This window comes from Tenrec ecaudatus, chromosome 6, assembly GCF_050624435.1.
Source record: "Tenrec ecaudatus isolate mTenEca1 chromosome 6, mTenEca1.hap1, whole genome shotgun sequence".
Taxonomy (NCBI): Eukaryota; Metazoa; Chordata; class Mammalia; order Afrosoricida; family Tenrecidae; genus Tenrec; species Tenrec ecaudatus.
This window is the reverse complement of record NC_134535.1, coordinates 13,913,789-13,932,771: the sequence shown is the minus strand read 5'-3', so window position 1 is coordinate 13,932,771 and position 18,983 is coordinate 13,913,789. Positions and strand designations below refer to the sequence as shown.

The window sequence follows — 18,983 nt, the reverse complement described above, 5'->3', positions numbered from 1 at the left end:
GAAAATTAAATCTCAGTCCTTTAAAGCCACTCACTGGAGCACTGGTAAGCCAGCGCGAGGTCAGGAAGACACGAGGGCTGCCTTTCCAAGGAGCCCGGCTCAACGCATCTAAGGCACTTCGAGAGGCGTTTGAAGCGCCCCTTCCCAATGGAGCACTGGGTGAAATGCTGGGTCTAGCCTCTGGGTGTGGGGTTCGAATTCTCCTTGGGAGAAAGCGAAAGCTGTCTCCTCCCGAGATGATTGACAGTCTCATAAACCGCGGGTGCACCAGCGGGGTTGTGGTTACACATTGGGCAGCTAACTGATGGTCTGAGGTTCGAAACCACTAGCCGCTCCGTGGGAGAGGGAAGGGGCTTTCTGCTCCTGTCAAGCATTACCATCTTGGAAACTCACAGGCCCAGCTTGAGCCTGTCTTTCCAACTCAGAGGCAGTGGGTTTGCGCTTCTGGTTTTAGAAACGACGGGGCAGTTCTACTCTGTCCTACACGGTTGCAACCAATTGGAATCGACTCAGGACCTGTGGGTTGGGTTGGGTTGGGTTTGATTTTCCAAACCATGGGCTCCACCAGGTTGATCAGACCAGGGCCAGACATTGGTGGCCCCACTCTTGGGTCAGCTGCATTCAGAGGGAGGCTTTCCCTGAGGTCAAGAGTCACATTCTCTGGTAGCGCTCCCTGCGTGCCCTTCCCAGCTCTTCAAGTTAAGAGGCACCTGTCTGGACCTTTCCAGCTCCCTCTCCTCCGGGGGGGAGGGGGGGAAATAATCTGAGCACACGCCGAAATGTCGAGTTTGTTCCAGTTTGCACAGTGTCACAGGGAAAACAGAGACACTGGTGGGTGACCGGAAGGTTAAGGGGTGTCCCATGCTGACTCCTACACATGAAGGGGTTTGGCTTGTTCTACGAGGGACAATCTTTGGGTCCTTGAGGGTCTGGTGTGGTGCAAACGGTGAGCCCGTAAGGTGACTGACTGCAAGGCTGGCAGTTCAAGCCCACTCAAAGGGGCCTTGGAAGAAATGCCTGGCAATCGACTTCCCAAACATGAAGCCCCAAAGCTCCGCGGAACAGTTCTACCCTGACCCTGGGGTCACCAGGGGTTGGCCCTGATGCCACAGGAAATGATGGTGCTGAAAGCAGGGAGGCCTGTCCAGTGTTTGTGGATAGAAAAGGGAGCGAGTGGATCGCCATTCAATGGGCAGAAAAGACTTTTGTCATCGTACCTCAGCAGGGTGAGCGTGAGCCTCCTTTTCACAGGAGGTAGGCAAGGAACAGCCAAGGGCGATTTAAGAGGAGAATCTCAAAACTTTGGAAATGGGGACATCCTACCGTCTAGCTTCCAAGCCCTGCCCCTCCTACATCAGGGGTCATGTGCTTTCCGAGGCTTGGAGTGGGAGGCTAGAGCTTGGGAAAGTAACGAAAAGAATCCACCGGCATGAGGACCAAGCTATAAAAAAAAAATCTTTATTTTCATGTACCAGGATTTTTTTTTTGTGGTTTTGTTTCTTAAGTTTTCTGCTTTTTAAAATTTTTTTTCTGTTAACAGTCTGAAAAAAAAAAGAAAAGAAAAGAAAATAGAGGTTGGTTGCTTGAACTGATTTGAGCTGGACGCAGCAATCATCCGTCCTGGGAAACAGTGTCCTTGCTGTCTCCCCCCAGCTGCCTCCATCCTCTGGGACCCCTTAGCCCCCTCTCTGGTCCATGCTGGCGTTCACTTCTCCCATTACGCTCCTCCCACCCCACCCCACCCCCATGATCCTTTAAAATGAAAACCCAAAACCCAGGCCCCACACCTGGAAGCAAGAACTGACTGCACCCCAAATGCTTTGCCAGGCCCGAGAACTGGGCTCCCATTAACCCCAGTTTGTAGTCTCTCCCTCTTCTTTCCAGACTGCTATCAGCCTAGGTTGGGGATCTGGAGGGGTGGTGGGCAAGGTGGAGTGGGGGCAGGGATTGATTTCTGCCCAGAGTGCTCTGCCCTGGGGGGCTGCAGCCCCTGGGGCTTGTGGGCTGGGCTGGCAGATGTCCTTGTGGCTCAGACTGGGAGTGAGTGCTGGGGCGGCGGTGGCTGACCTGGGCAGAGCCGGTGACGCTCCCCACCAAGGACACTGGGGAAGGACCAGGCCAGGAAGCCTTACTGCCCACTCCCTGAATGCCCCAGAGAGCTGAACTTGGAAAGCGACAGGCCAGGCCAGGGTCAAGAACAGGCAAACCAAGATAGAGGTTGGCGGAGGCAGCCGGGCCCCTGACCTGCCCTGGAATGACCAGCAGGCTCTCAGCCACAACTGGCCCTTTTTGTTCCGGGGAGAGAAACAGAGAAGGCCGGAATTACCCCAGACTTCAGTCTTTAGACTCTCTCACCTGGGGTGTCACTTGCGTTTTGGGGGCTGCTCTTGACTCTGGAACTGAACCTTGGCCAAACTCCTGTCTCCTCAGCCTTAACCCCTCCCAAGCTTACCTCCAGGATCCCCTCTTCCTTTGACCTCAAAGACATTGGGGGGAGGGAGCCTGGTGAAGGATCTGTATTCCGTGGGCTCCCCCTCAGGCTCAGTGGCTGGGCTGTGGCAGTACAGAGAGGGGACGGGATGAGGGTGGCTTTAGGGACTGTGGATGTTTCCCCTGAGCCTGAGCAGCAGGGATGATTGCTTGCAGGAGTGCATTTTTGCTCTGACTTTGGATGTGGGGGCAGGGGCTGGGGAGCACAGTGAGGAGGCATATGGTGTGTGTGTGTGTGTGTGTGTGTGTGGCTGACTGGCCATCTGGAATGTTCTCGATGTCTTGGGGCTGGATGGAAGGTGCTTTGGTCACCCCCGCATCTCCCACCCTGGGCAGCTGGCAAGTCTGAAAAGTCACAGACATTGGGGGAAACTGAGACTCAGAGAGACCCCACCACAGGAACTTGAGACCTGGTTTCAAGACCGGCGTCCTATGTGCAGGGGAACATGAAGTGTATCATGTGTGTACACACGGTGTGTGGGTGGGCATGGGTGGGCATGAAGCAGGTGTGGAGTGTGTGTCCATGGCCTGGGAGCGTGTGAGTATGTTTTCATGCACTGTGATTCTGTGACTCTGGCACTAGGTCAATAGGCCTATTTGTGTGTGAGTGTGAGTGAGTGCCTGGGGCTTTCAAAAGCTCGTGGAAAACTGGAATGGGCAGAGCATGGAATTTTCCCATCGACTTTTTTCAAAGCCTCTCCTGTGTATCTATGTGAATGTGAGTGTATGTATGTGTTGATGCGGCTGTCTTGAGCATGTGTGTGTGAGTACATGTGTGTGGGCGCATGTGTTTGTGTGAATACCTGTGTGAGGTGTATGCTTGTGTCTGTGTGCATGTATGCGTGCCAGGTGTGAGAGTGCATGTCTGTGTGTGTTTTCAAGGTGTAAGTAGATGAGGTGTGTGTGTATGTAAGGTGTCAGACTGTGTGTGCACGTGAGCATACATGGATGCGAGGTGAGCGTGCATATTGGTGTCTGCATGTGAGGTGAGGGTGTGTTGTCTGTGTATGAATGGGTATGTGTGTGGGCATGGGGTCTGTGGTCTCTTTGCAGGAGCTCTGATTTCCCCACGGCGACTCTTGCAGCAAGTCCTGCTTGGGAAAGGCCATTTCCCTCACAGGCACCCCCACCAGCTGGCTGGGGCCCGTCTCTCCTTCCTGCTTTAAGCCCAGCTCTAATCTCTCACTTTAAAAAAAAATGGATTTGTATATTTATTTTCTGTTTTCTCTTTACAGGTTCCCTGCTAAATTTTAAGTCCCCCATCCCACCCCGGTTTTTTTTTTCTTCTTCACAGTTTAAAGCTGGAAAAGAATGAAAAGAAAAATACTATCTGATTTTCTTGCGAGTAAATCCACTTATTATATATTTACATTTATTTATACTCTGTGGTTTTTTTATTAAAAAAATCACCACTTGTTTTTCCTTTTTCTTTTGTAAAAAGAAACCTTTTTGCTGTGTCATGGTTGGACCTGCTGGGCCCAAGTAGAGGGCATCGCGAGTCCAAGGACCCCCAAAGGGTCAGTGGGCCCCTTCCCAGGGAGGCTGGGCAGGGCCTGTGAGTCTGGGGGTCCACCATCGCCCCAGGGTCACCAGGTGGCCCTGAGGTGAGGGGTGAGGAGGGAGAGCTGCTTTATGTCCCCCAGGGGGTGGGCGTCTCCTGACCCCATGGACAGGAACTTGGGGCCAGTGACCCCATGACGCTCTCCCTGAGGATTTCGGGGGGATTCTGGGCATCTCGGTAAGCCACCGGCAGCCGCCTCCCTCCTCTCCTTCCCTCAAGGCGTAGGAAGTCATCACAGTGGGTTAAGGACCATTAAGGACTGGGAACAAGGGACTGGGCTAGCCCCAAGTACACCCCTCCAGGCACCTTAGGGACAGGTGGGACCAAGGACTCTTGGGTCGCCTGGAGGTCTACAAGCCCCGTCCGTGCTGCACAGTCGGCTCTGGGTGCCCTTGCGCAGGCGCAGCATTCGGGGGCTCCCGCCCCCCCCTCCAGGGACCTGGCAGTGACCAGAGGCCCACCCGCCCCGGGGGGCCCTGAGTCTCCACCCCCACTCGCCCAGGGAGGCAGAGTCCACGGGGGCTAAAGGGAACAGAAAAGTCATTCTCCCCACGTTGAAAATAAAAAACGAAAACATCATCGCCCCCTAAACCAATGTAACAGAAAACCCTGCTGAAGACGAGGAGCGGCCTTCTCCCTTTCCGCTCCCTCTCGCTTTTTAATGTTTATTTATTTTTGCTTTAATGCTATCTTAATTCCCTTTTATTTTTTCATTTAAATTGGTTTTTATTGAATGTTAAAATAATGGTACATGGGAAATCATGCATTTTCTTTTAGATTTATTTTCTATTTTTAATTTTTAAAATCCCTCTCGCTTTTTAAGTTTCTCTTCCCTCATTTATCTATTTCTCCCCACATTTCCTGCTGTTTCACTCCTCTGCTCCTCTTATAGTTCTTTTTTTAAATTTACGTGTTATGTTTTTCGCTTTGTGTGTGTGTTTTGTTTTTTGTTCTTTTCTTTTTTTTTTTTTTGCTTGTGGAAGTTTCCCGATGGATGGTTTGGTTCCCTCCCGCCCCACCCACCCCAAATCCCCGCCCCGGGCCCCGCCTCCCGCAGGCCCTGCTCGTCCGCAGCCAGACAGCGCCCTGGGGCTCGGGGGCCCTGCGGCTGGAGCTGGCGCGGACCTGGCTGCGGGCTTCATACGGGGGTGGTCCGGCGGTTGGCTGTGTTAGTGTGGAGAGAGTCCTTGTTCTCCTTCTGGATACAGTTGTGAACTTGGAGGAAGCTGTTATCCCTGTCGGAGTTGTAGGTGGCGGTGGGCGTGGTGGCGGCCTTCAGGGGGTCCCTGCTGAGGGTGTACATGGAGATCTCCGTGGACGGCAGGGTGTTGAAGCCCTTGATACCCACGGGAGAGGCGTCCCTGGAGTGTGAGGGCTCAGTGGAGCGGGAGCTGGACCGGCTGCGGCGCTGGTAGCGGTAGCGGTAGCTGGGGATGCGGGTGATGGCGGAGGCCTGGAGGTAGTCCGTGGCTCGGGCGGTGGCCCGCAGCTGTTTGTGCCGATCGATAAACATGTGGACGGCCAGCACTCCGACCATCTCGGCAATGATGAAGGACAGGGCCCCGAAGTAGAAGGACCAGCCGTACGAGTAACTATTCTTTTTAGAGTCGCTCTTGGAGGGGTCTCCGGCATTGGCAGATATATATACTATGATGCCAATGATGTTACTCAGACCTGCGGGCACAGGGTGGGCACGGAGCAGGGGGAGGGGCAGAGAAAAGGCCTGGTTAGTGCCCGGGGTCTGGGGGTGGGGCAGAGGCACGGCCCCAGTCCTGTGTTTCCCTAGTGATCCAGTGCCACACATTTTATCATTCCGTGTGGAGAGAACAGCCCAGGGGTGCCCTAGGGGAAGAGGGGGGGGGGCGAGAAGCCAGGGGCAGGCAGCCACCTAGTGAGCGAGCAATTCTAGCTTATTGAGGCGCTCTGGCCTGGTGAAGGCATTTGGCTGCTAACTAACCGGAAGGTCAGCAGTTTGGATCCAGCAGCGGCTCCTTAGGAGAAAAAGACCTGGCCTTGCGTCTCTATAAAGATTCCCGTCTAGGAGACACCACGGGAAAGTCTGCTCTGCCCTCTGCGTTTGCTGTCAGTTCCAGTGGACCCACTGGCACACAGCAATAGTGTTGTCTTGTGAGTTTAGGATCTGGCGTCGCTGTGCCCAGTGGTTTTCAAGCAGCTTAGACCCACTCACTGCGTCCCAATAGATTCCGACTCACAGCCGCCCTGTAGGGCAGCATAGGGTTTCTGAGGCGACACATCTTTATGGCGATGGACTGCTCCATCGCTCTCCCCAGGATGGCCCTCTTCTTAGCAAGGTGGGGCTTTGGGCAGAGGTCCAGGATGGTTTGGGTGTGGCTACGGGGAAGGACGATCCCTTTCCCTCCTCCCTGCTCCCTCTGTCGGCCACTGAGCTGAGCACCGCCCCACCCCTACCATCCCCCCCCCTCAGGCCCTGGCCCTGGCCCTGGCCCAGCACCCTTACCCGCAGACACGAAGAAGATGCCGGCACTCAGGATGATGTTGTGTCGAGTCTTGTAGAACTCACTGGCTGCGATGCAGAGCCCCCCCATGAAGAGCAGAATCACGCTCAGGATCGGGAAGATGCTGGAGGCCCTCACGGCCCCTAGAACACGAGGGGTGGGGGGAGAACAGCAGGACTGTGAACCTAGGAGTGGTGTAGACAAGAGCGGCCCCCACCCTACTGAAAGGGACTTTGTGGACACAAGCCCAGTGTCAGACTGCTTTGAAATTCTAGTGGACGTGGGGAAAGAACAAGCCACTGCCATCCGGGGGCTCCCCACTGACAGGAGCAAATCTGGTAACACAGGCTATTGGGTGACTTGGCCTCTGCTTGCCCACGTGCCTTCTCTCACTTCTACAGCCTACTCCCCACGAGGTAGGCTGCTGCCTTTCATACTTGGACTTTTGGCCTTACAGAGCCTTCTGGCTGGAATGTCTTTCCTGCCCTTCTTGATGCAGCAAACTCCTATTCATCCCTCAAAGCCCATCTCACAGTCCCCTCCTCTGCACTTTGATGTGCGTCCATGTGACCACATATACACCTACATACGTGCGTAACCCATACCCCTACATGCCCATGCTGACACACACACACACACACACACACACATGCCCTCACCCTTGCACTCTCATGCATGTGCACACCCCACATCCATGCATGTTCACACTGACATAACACATACACATTCTCAGACATGCCCACACACCCATGCATATTCACTGGGGACATGCATCTGGGGGGCCACACTGCACCATCTATTCCTGGGGCCTTCAGGATGATGACCTCATGCAGGTCTGGACCTGATGTTTCCCCTCCACCCATTTGTGCTGGGCACCCGGATGCCCCAGCGCCACCTTCCTGCCAGCAAGGGAAGGGAGCCTGAGCGGTGCAGGGAGCTGGCCTGCTGTGTGTGTGTGTGTGTGTGTGTGTGTTTGGGGGCACATGTGTGCACACGTCTGCGTGTGTGCACCGTGTGAGCACCAGTGCACATGAGCCATGAGAATGGAGAACAAGATGGAGGGCAACAGGACAGAGAAGCCTGCTGTGTTCAGCCAGCCCAGAGCAATGTGGAGGAGCCGGGATGGCTGCAGAAGGTTCTGGAGCAGCTTATGATATGCTCTGAATAACAGCAGCCCGCAGGGAATTCAGCAGAAGCCTCGCAGCCCGGCACAACCAACCCAAATACCAGCCTCCCTCTGAGAGGCCTCTGCCCAGAAAGTAGGGGGCAGGGCTGGCAGTGGACCTAGCAATCCACCTAGGGAGGTTGGGCTTGGTGGGCCCAGACCCAGTCTGGGGAGGGAGCAACTGGGACCATCCTCTGCAAGCAAGCTATCCCATGAAGGAGGTCCTGTCAATCGGGCAGTCGCCCAGATGAGTTACACCTGCGCTTGGATCCTGACTGTGACACCCGGCCCAAGGCTCTTTCTCTCTCAGCCTGTGTCCACCTTCCTGTAAAATGAGAACAATCACCACAGCTTCCAACTCTCAGGCTGTCCCCAGGCTTTGTTGCCCCCAAGGACAGCCCCAGACTGCGGCACTGACTTCTCCTGGGAGGCTTACAAACGCAGCGTCTTGGAGCCCACTGGAAACCAGAGCACCGGAGCCTGCATTGTAGCCAGATCTCTGGGGAATGGTGGCACCGTTATATTATGAGGGGGCTTCAAACTGGTTTTTGGAAAAACAGGATTACAAGATAATGAATGTCTCCCCCCACCTCACCCCCAAGAATTTTTAAAGCCCCCTCGTTTCTGGACTGTGCCTGATTCTAGAAGGAGTTCCTGAAGGAGCAGCGATGAGGGCCATTTCTGATGTCCTCCCCCTTCAGGTGAGTTACAACTCCCCTGCAGCATTTCCTGCCCTCCTACTCAATCTGGGGGGTCTCAATGCGGAGGCGCCCCCAGAGGAGCAGCGACAATCGGACTGGCTGTGCACCAAGGGACCAAACGCTGCTGGGCCTGCCCCAGCCCCACGAGAGCAGTTGCAGGTTGAACTGCTGAGACCCACAGGGCTTTCAGTGGCCGGGTTTTGGAAGTAGGTCACCAGACCTTTCTTCCTAATCTGTTGTTCTTGGGATGCTCCGCTGAAGCCTGTTTAGCATCCTAGCCACACGCAAGCCTCTGCTGACGATCGGGATTGTGGCTGCACGGGTCCCCGGCATGGAAGGTGAGCATTCGACCACTGGGCCAGCACGGCGGAGCGACATCACCTGCGAACATGCACGTCAGACCTAATTCTCAGCATCTCACATGGTTAACCCTTTCCCTGCTCAGGCCAACTTCACGAAGCCGTGGACCTTGGTTTTAAGGAACGTATACACACTCAGAGCAGGGATCGGCCAATTTTATTCTGTCACGTTGAGACTTTGTCTCTCGGGCTTTGGACGTGTTGTCAGGAGAGACCAGTCCCCGGAGAAGGATGTCATGCTTGGTCAAGCAGAGGGGCAGCAACAAAGAGGAAGGCCCTCAAGGTCATCGATGGATTGACCCGGTGGCTGCCACAAGGAGCGCAACCATGGGAACAATGGTGAGGATGGTGCAGGACCAGGCAGTGTTCCGTTCTGTTATGCGTTGGGTTGCTATGGGTTGGGACGGACTCGATGGCACCTAACAACAACAACAACAACAACAACAACAACACAAACAGCCCATCCTTTCTGGCTTTTCTGCCCTGTCACGATGACTCAACACTGCTGTTGGAGCACCTCATCAGTCTTGGCTCGTGTGTGAACACGGTTAGGTTCGAATAAAACTTTATTCACAAAATCTGACCCTGAGCTGGCTGGCTTCTGTCTGGCCCGCTGCCTGAAGCCCGACCCCTGGGTGGCCACAGAATCCACTGGGCTGGGGGAATGCTGTAAGCTCCGGCGTGGGACATGCTTCGCTTCCGCCCAGCTCTGAACTGGAGGGTCAAGACTCGATTCCCGCTATCATGGCGCTCTCCAGACCGGGTGTGGGAGAGAGACCACAAACAAAGAAATACCGAAGCAAATCCCATGCCGTTGAATGGATGCCGACTTCCGGTGACCAAGGTGTGTCAGAACACTCCGCCCCCGAGGGTGGGCAGTGGCTGCTTGTTTGGAAGGAGATGGTCAGGCCTTTCCTCCAAGGCACTTCTGATTAGACTTGAACCGTCAGCCTTTCAGTTAGCAGCTGGACGCTCTAGCCGTTTGCACCGCCAAGGGACGCCTGGGAAACTTGGTGCAAAGACAAATTCCCTGCCATTGAGTCCACTCTGACTCAGGCGACTTGACAGGCCAGAGTAGAACTGGGTCTTGATACTGTAACTCTCTCCGGGGGTAGTCTCATTTTTCTCCCTCAGGGTGGTGGGTGGTTGTGAACTGCTGACCTGGCTGGTCAGTCAGTGTCACCCGCTACACTACCAGGGTTCCGTGGAAATATAAGTGGGGAAAAACTGGGCCTGAACCATGTCCTTATAGAGCTGAGGTTCTCCTGAGGGAGGCTCATGTTAGCAGATAATAACACGGAGACGCATGGGTCATGACCAGCCGGGACCACATGCTATGTGTACACCTGGAGAAAAGGTGTCCCTGAGAGGCACCCTTTGGGCCTATGGCAGCCTCATGTCACATGCAGATGGCCAATGTCCTAGTGTATGCCAGACACCGCTCTAAGCACAGTACAAATACCAAGTCTCCTATAATTCTAGGAAGGAAGGACTGAAGGGATCCCATTACACACAGGTGAACACGGAGGTGCAGGGCAGGTGTGTTGCCCATGGTCAGCCGCCAGGAGGAAACGGGGAGCCTGGCCTTGTGAACCCAGGCAGTTTGACTCCAGACCTCCTGCCTCTAACCACCACACACCCCTGCCTTCAGACCCTATGCTTCCCCACCACCCATGAGCACCCAACCTCACGTGGCCATCAGGGCAGGCATCCCTGAGGAAGCGCTGTTGGAGCTAACATCTGATGGAGAAGGAGAAGCCACTGTTCAGCAGACTGGAGGCAGGCGGGGCGGTACAGAGTCTCAGATGAGCAAAGGCTGGAGGCAGATGAGTTGTCCTTGGGAAAGCGACAAGGCTGCTGGGGAGGAGGGCTCGGAAGGCAGGCCAGGAGAGAAGCTGGGGCCAGGTCATGCAGGGCTTCTGGGCCATGTGGATCACGCTTACAGAGCTTCCCTTCTTGTGATGAGGAGCGTCAAAGGGGCTTGCCGTAGGAAGAGCTGCCAGCAGCTGAAGCCAATGGATCGGCAGGGGCCAGGGTGGCCTCCAGGAAGCAGGGAGAGGGCCACTGCAGCGGGCCAGATTTAGAGGGGACCAGGGTGGGAGCAAGGGGCATGGTCAATGGTGGCTGGGGTCGAGATGTGGAGGAGGCGAGAGGCTTGGTGAGGGGTGGTATGGATGGGGAAGAGGGTGGCTTCAAGGATAACATCTTGGTTTCAGATTTGCTGGCTGGTAGTGGTGGTGGGAGCATTTGTGGATGCTGGGAGAGGTTGGAGGCGAAGGGGGCGGATTGAAGGAGAAAGATCAAGGATTGGCTGGGGCCATGCCGAATGTGAGGTGTACTGCAGAAAGAGAGAGAGGCAGAGGTGTGCACAGGGGCCGTTGGGTGCCCAGGTTTAGAGCCCAGATATGCAGCTTGACTGAAGACCCGGAGTGGGTATAAGAGAGTTTGCCTACGAGGTAGCAGGGAGCTTAGGCCTGAGGCTGGGGTGTGGGGTGGGGTTGGGGGCTCAATGTTTGGTCAGCCACTGGCTTGAGAAGACCTTGGGCTGATCACTCAGTTTCCTTAGCCCTCTCCTTCCTTGTGTGGGATACAAATGGGGACAAATGTTGGGCGTGGCCATGATCCTGCAAGAGGAATGTGGAATCTCTCGATACTGTGAGTGTCGGTCAGCTACGAGGAGTCCACTCTTCCACGCTGGCAACCGAACGGGAGACTGTCCCAGGGCTCAGGAGGGAGGTGATGCCCTGCTGAGGCCCACAGGGAAGGTCCCCTGGAGAGGACAGCCCTCTGTGGAAAGGCCTCCTGACCAAGCTCCATGAGAGTCTTTTTATGCTCTGGTCCCCACTGTGCCTCCCCCCCCGCCCCCCACTGTGGCCTGGCTGTGAGATGGACCGGTACTGTGGATATAGTAGGTGGGTGAGCAGAAGGATCCCTGGGGGCTGGGGGCAGGGGGCAGGATGTGGTGTAGTGGAGGTCAGGTGACCCAGGCCTAGTCTTTGCTCCAGGGGGTCCTCCCATGCCCTTTCCCTGCCCTGGACCTCAGGTCTACACAGGAATAGGGTTAGGCCAGGTGATCCCATCCACCTGTGTTGGGCTGGCCAAGCCACCATCTGGTCCCATCCACCTGTGTTGGGCTGGCCAAGCCACCATCTGACCCCTTCCCTGCTCTCCTAGTGGCCTCGAATGATACATGTCACCTTAATTAGTACACCAGGGCAGGTGGCCCTATTTCCCAGACTCGGCACTAAGATCTTTATGCATGTTATTCCATTTGGGATTTCAGTCACTCCGATGGGAGTCACAGATGGGCTGGGTTGGGCGGGCATCTGGGTTCTTGGGCAGCTCTCCTGGCTCCAGCCTTTCGCCACGCTTCATTCAATGGCATGGCCAGGGCCTGTTTTCGCGGGAGTAGGCTGTGAGACATGCGTGTGTGAGTGTGTGTACATCAGAGCAGGGAGACAGTGAGTGTGTGAGACTGTGTGTGTGTGTGTGTGAGAGAGAGAGAGAGAGAAAGGAGACAGTGAGAGAGTGTGTGTGTTTGTGTGTGAGAGAGAAAAAGAGGAGGGAGGGAAGGATGGGGCTGGGGAGAGAGAGAGAGAGAGAGAGAGAGAGAGAGAGAGAGAGAGAGAGAGAGCTAGCGCGAGCTCGAAGATGACAGTGAGCGGAGAAGGAAGGTGGTAGACTGAGAGGAGGGGTTCCGGAGCATGGCCCAGCCCGGCTCCTACGGTGCAGCTGGAGCCTGCCTTGACCCCCGCACTTGTAGAGTGACTGGGTTGCTGTGAACATCAGCGTATGAACTGCCAGGCCTGCGCAGTGTGACACAGTGCCCTGGAGCTGCCCCAACTCACTCACACTGTCACCAGAGCCAGCTTTTTGCACAGCCACCCCGGCCCCTGGTGGGGTGCTTCATAACCACGGGACGTGGTCCCCAGTTTCAGCCACACGAGGATGCCGATTGCAGTCTGTGCACATGACCTGCAGGGCCAGCCTCGGGACACTCTGGCACGACAGAAGAGGCTGAAGGGCGGGGGCACAGGTGGTCAACTGGGGCTCAGAGAATTTGTAGGATTTGCCCGAGGCCTCCAGAGAGTCGATTCAGACTCTACTGCCTTGCGGAGTTCTGAGACTGTAACTCTTTATGGGAGCAAACAGGCTCCTCTCTCTCCCATGGTGGGTCCGAACTGGTGACCTTTTGCTTCGCAGCCCAAAGCTTACCACTAGGACTCCTGGGACACCTCCCTTGGTGCCTGAGCTGGGACGGGGTGGGGACTGAGCAGGGGGAAGTGCCCCCTCTGGGCAGAGGGGCTGGTGCTAGGGCATCCCGGAGGGAGCCCAGGCCCTGTGCTGGACGGGTTAGAAGAGGAAGCTCTCCCTGCATCTCCTCCTATCAGCTGTTCCAGGGTGGGGGTGGAGAATGTGCCCGAGAAATCACATCAGTGGCTTCCTGCATTCCCAGCCCCCCTTCCTTCTAGATGCCACCCTACCATTTTGCTCTCCACACCCGGGCTGAAAGGTCAGTCTTGCTGCATCTGCGTTCAGATGCATCTAGAATCTGACACCCTGCAGCCACCACTGCTGCCTCCTTCAGCCATTCCTTCTAGCCTGGCTCATGTGTGTCTCCTCCCTCGGCTCCCTGCTCCCGCACCGGCAGCTCTCTCATGGGACAGAGTGATGTATGCAGCTTTCGCTTCCATCCAATCCTACCTTGTGGCCCCATCTCAGAGTACAGAGTTCAGGTCCCAGGGTCGGGCTCCAAGCTGAGCCACAGGGCCTCTGGCTGCTCCCAAGCCTGCCAGTCCCAGAGACCTCTGCACTGGTTGGTCCCTCTGTCTGGAATGCCCTCCCCAGGATCCTCTGCACCCCATTCACCCACTTCTGCTCCCTGCTCCAATGTTCCCTTCCCAGCGAACACCCTTTTAAAAAACGCTTCCTAGAGCTGATTAAGTGCTCCACTACTGATTGGAGCAGTAGTGGTTTGAACCTGCCCCCTCCAGGCCCCTCGAGGCCAGTCTCTAAGATCCTACGGAGCAGTCAACTCTGCACCCCTGGGTTCACCCCAGACTAACTCCAGAACAACTCACATCACAACGAACAGCATTGCCAACCCAAGCCCTCCTCTGAGTCCCAAATCCGCCCCTTCATCAGTCCTGGGCCCAGTGCAGCGGCTGCGCAACAATGTAGCTAGTGGCAACAATGTAGCTAGTGGCAACAATGTAGCTAGTGGCCACCCGTGAGTCCTCTGTTCCAGGCCTTCCACAGACTCACTTCAGTCCTGTCATCACCCGAGAAGAAAAGCATGGCCACCCACCCCTTCCTGGGACAGAGTGGAAGGGAGCAAGATGGAGAACAACGTTCCAGCTCTCAAACAGATGGACACAAGGCACCCACGCGCAGCGATCGGACAGAACCGGGTGGAACCCTTCAAACCTGGAACCAAATCCACTTGCAAAGCACAGAGGGGCCTAGCGAGAACACAGGAGCACCCGCGAGGAGCCCGCTCCTTCGAACAGGGACCCAGGAGACGGGATCCCGCGCAGCTTTTCTCCTAAACCAGGCTGAGAAAGGGGGGTGAGGGTGGGGGGTGCCCACAGTGTGCTACATGGAATGGTGGGTTGCGACTCGGGTTAGGGGGAACATAATACATTGTATACATTGCAGAATGGAAACCGAAATGTGTTCTGTTTAAACGGCTAAAATAACCACAGCAGCACCAACAGCAAAAGACCGCCATCCTCTTTATGAGGCCTTGACCCCTAGGGAGGGCCACCAGAGAGGAATGAGCTGGGCTCGAACTCAGGAAGTGGGTGCAAAGACTGCCAGCTGGCCTATTGGCGGCTGCCTTTTGTAAATTTCCTGCAAGGAATCTGCACGTGGACCCTGTGTACATGCGCACAAGCGCCTCAGCCACTGTTCTGGGTTATAGGCTAGCCTCTCTCATACCCTGTGCTTCCTTCTACCTCTGCCTGTCCCTTTCCTGTGGCCCACCCTCCCCCGTCCCTGTCCCCAAGGCTCAAGGGCTGTCATGTGTAGCGGGGCTGGGCATTCCTGTCCGACACGCACCTGCTCCTTGAGCTGTCAGGCTCCTCCCACCCCTCAGACAGCTCCTCCCACTTCTGCATGCAGCTCCATGGGGGGGGGGTGCCTTTGAGGTTGGAAGGCAAGTCCTCTGGCCACCACCCACTGAGTGTGATAGGAGCTTAGGGTCCTACAAGAGTGGCATCTGCTGTCTAGCTCAGCACTAGCCTGCCACAGGTCCAGGGCCAGCACACTCTGCCTGCTGCCTGGGCTCATAAACTGAGTTCCTATGAAACACAGCCACGCCCCACAGCACACGGGTGGGGGTGGGGAGAGAGCACTTGGCCAGTAAAATCAGTCACCAGTTTATGCTGAGTTGATTTGGGCTCACGGCATGGCAGATCCCGGGCCCCAGAGGAACACGGTGCACCCGCCACAGGCCTTTTAGCAGCTTGCTTTGAGAAGTGGATCACTAGGCCTTTTTTCCAAGGCACCTTTGGGGGGACCCAAACCTCCAACTCTTCTGATCACATGAACTGGTTGCACCCCCCATGCCATCGGTCCTTTCCAGGACAAGTGTTCTGACCCCTGTTACGAATGCTCTGAACACACTGTTGGATGAAGTCAACTTTGATCAGTCCTCCGGACTCCCATGCTGCACCTGGAAGTTCAAGTCCACCCCCCCAACCCTACTGCAGTTGAGTCAATTCAGACTCACAGTGACACTACAAGACATAGAAGAACGACTCCGTAGACTTTGGAGCCTGTGAATATTAGCAGAAGCAGACTGCCTCATCTTTGTCCAATGGAGCAGATGGTGGAGTTGAAGCATCAACTTTGTGGTTAGCAGCTCAATGCTTAACTCATGGTGCCACGAGGGTCCCTTCTAAGTTCATGTCAGAAATAAAACAAAAACAATCTCAAACTCCCTTCCATGCACTTGACACCAGCTGTAGGACAGAGTAGAACTCCCCTGGTGTATTTCGGAGCTGTCAGGTTGTCAGGACAGCAGTAAGCCTTCTCTTTTTCCTGCAAAGCAGCTGGTGGGTTTGAACTCTTGACTTTGCAGTTAGCAGCCCAACACATAACCTGCAGAGCCCAAACCAAACTCACTGCCTTCCAGTTGACTCATGGCAACCTTACAAGACAGGGTAGAAATTCTCTTGTGTGTTTGCAATCCTTTTTTGCAGGAGTAGCAAGCCTTATCTTTGTCCAGAGGAGCAGCTGGTGGTTTTGAACTGCTGTCCTTTTGGAGAGCAGGCTGACATGTAACCACTATGCCACCACCGCTCCCAAATGAATCACCCCCTCCTCTCTTCTTGAGGGGATTGAAGCATAGAGTGGACTATGAATAGTCATAGAAGAATCATCTTCTATTACCTTCCTTTATTTAACAAACAGCATTTATTCAGTAGCTGCCAGATTCCAAGCACTGTGCTAAATAAACCCAATGGTCAATGAGAAAATCGTACTCCCGGTCCCTTTGATGAAATCCTCTCCCACCCCTGGGCTCTCCTGGCTGAGAGAGTGCCTCCTAAGAGTGGCCCAGCCCTGCCTCCTGGGGCAAGCTGGGTCTCCGAGGGTTCTCCCCTTGGCCTCTTTCTTGTGCATACATCGTGACCTCCCTGGCAATGAGCACAGGCTTGATACATACAGGAGGCACCAGTCCCTGCTCAGTCCGGCTCCCGGCACTGCCTGCTCTTGCAGCCCTACCCACAGCCTTGGCAAAGAGCCTCAACGCGGTAACAGGTAACAACCAAATGGCCCTTTAGGAATTCCGCTTAAGAGCAGTGTCTTGAGGGAATTCAGACATGGAAATGACAAGTGCCGCAAGATAATTCCCTTCTCCATCAAAGGATCTAGAAACAGCAGTGTCTTTCCAGCCTCTCTCTCTCCCGCCGCCTGGCTGGCTCCACGTGGCCAGGGCTTTCCAACGAAACCCAGCTTCCAGCCGGCCTCAGCCGGCCCGGCTTGATGTGGGGAGGAATGATTGGGAGAGGCAGGGGAGAGCCATATAATAACGCGCCTCCTACATTTTTCATAGATGTGATCTGAGGGGGAGGGAAGGGAGGCTCTGGTGGCCTCCCTGTGGTCCAAGAAGGGCACAGGGCCACGGGCAAAGGGGGGCGGGGTGCTCCTGGGAGGAGAACAAACAGGGGCAGCGGGAAGAGTGGCTGAGAGTCTTAAGCAGAGGGCCACTCCTGCTCCCGGCCCTGCAGCCCCGCCGACAAGGACCCTCAGCCCCTCTCCTGGAAATCGCTTCTCAGGGAACAGTTGCCTTGTTAGCTTTTGCTGAGTCTCTAGACCTCTTCCTTTGGGCCTCAAAATGCTTTCTCTTGATAATAATATGTCTCAGGTGGATTTCAGGTGGCAGCTGTTACACTAGGATTTAACTTTGACATTGGCTCGTGGAGGAAGAAATAAAAAAAGATAATCTCTCTCGTGTTCAATTGGGCACAGCCTGATGGAATTCTTTATCCAGCGAATCTAGAAATACTTATGAAGAGGTGTTTTATTTTTTAATGTGCCAGGCACGGGACTGGGGGGGGGGGTATCATAGTGAGCAGGAGGGGCCGGGGCCTGTGTCCTTGGAGGGGGTGACAGGATGGCAAGGCAGTGGCTATGTCTATAGCCCAGGTCCCCTGACTCCAGATAAAGCTGCTATGCTGTGATAGCCAGAGCAAGAGGCCAGGGGGACTTCCTAGAGGAGAGGGCATTTTGGATGAGACCTGGGGGATGGGTAGGAGTTGGAGGGAAGAGCAGGAGGCCGCTTTGGCCTCCAGGAAGGGGAGCAGTTAGGGGGGTGGGGGGCTCAGCGTTTTCCTGTCCTCTGCTGCTGTTAGGCACAGAGCCTGGTGACGCAGTGGGTTATGCTTTGGGCTTCCAATGGAAGGGGGGGCCAGTGGTTCGGAAACCCTCAACCTCTCTGCAGGGGGATGGGGGAGGGATATGAGGCTTTCTCTCCTCTTAAAGAACCCCATAGGGGTTGACCTACACAGTCCTAGGGTTGCTATGGGTCGGGGGTCGACTCCACGGCAGGAAGTTTGAGTTTTGAGTGGGCAAGGGGACTCCACAGAGGTGGGGCTTTGGACTTTCTGAATTCTAGCAGGGTGGGGCCATGGGGCAGGGCCATGAGACTGGATGGGGGCCACCAGCCGGGGCCACCAGTCAGGGCCACCAGACAGGGTGGGTAGGCGATACTTACGGAGGAAATATTCTGCGGTGTCCGCCTCGTAGTCTGCATCCTCGGGGAAGTGGTCGATCTGCTTACACAGACCTTTGAAGTTCCCTGCAAAACCAGGAGGGGAGCAGAAGGTGAGATCGTGGAGGTTCCTGGGTGCCTCACCCACCTGCCTGGGCCTGACCTCCCGCTGAAGCTGGGGAGCAGGCCCGCCCCCACCACAGGCAGGCACCTCTGCCCGGAGAATCAAAACACCCCGCCTCCACAACCCAGCAGTACAGATGGAGGAGATCTAAGGCCCCAGACTTCAAAACCCTGCCTGCCTTCTGAAGCTCCGCGAAGGCTCACTCTGTTCTGCTCTGGCTGGGGACGGCCGCTGCGCAGGTGGGGAGGGCACCGTGTGTTTTGCACGTGGGCACGCGGCAGCTTGCTCTGCACAGGAGATGGTGCCCAGACGGAGGTGGACCAGCAGGCCCATAGCCCTTCAGACCGGCCTGGCCAGCACTTTTCCATCTGCGATGGAACAGCAGGGAACTCACCCTCCCCCAGCCCCCCCGCGGCGCCGAAAGCTTCCTAGGCTTGAGCCCCTGCTGAGGGCCAGGCTCACCGCCAGGCTCTTGAAGAACTCCAGTGGGGTTAGCCACCCCCAGACTGGGAAGTATGGGGAAGGGTCCTGTCATCTCACAGCAGGAGACACTGAGGGCCAGGGAGTGATGGGCCCCGACCAAGGCCACTGGAGCCCTCAGTATCTTCCATGTGTTGCTGAGAGGGTGGGTGGGAACCAACTCAGGTAAGGGCCCCCACTCCCCCACTGGCCCCAAAGGCATGGGGTGAATGAAGGAGCTCTTGTACACACCTTCATAAAGGCCAGTGATTAGAACAGACTGGCTCCTCGCTAGTCTCTGGATGGCAGAGACTTTGGCCAGAGAAAGGAGACTTTATGTCCCCTGATGAGTCATGGCCTGGGAAACCCACAGGGGCAGTTCTACCCTGTCCTGTAGGGTCCCTGTGCGTCTGAGCCATTCCTCACAGTG

General features: G+C 55.7%; 1 protein-coding gene across 1 annotated transcript in view; it reads right to left on the bottom strand.

Annotated features, from left to right (window-relative positions):
• Positions 1 to 5,189: 5,189 nt before the first annotated feature.
• CACNG2 (calcium voltage-gated channel auxiliary subunit gamma 2) overlaps positions 5,190 to 18,983 on the bottom strand; it is a 140,795-nt gene continuing 127,001 nt past the window's right edge. Inside the window, exons 2-4 of the mRNA XM_075552690.1 lie at positions 17,974 to 18,057; positions 6,531 to 6,671; positions 5,190 to 5,725 (exon numbers count right to left, since the gene is read on the bottom strand). Coding sequence (XP_075408805.1) covers positions 5,190 to 5,725; positions 6,531 to 6,671; positions 17,974 to 18,057 — 761 coding nt within the window. The remainder of the gene's footprint in view (positions 5,726 to 6,530; positions 6,672 to 17,973; positions 18,058 to 18,983) is intronic.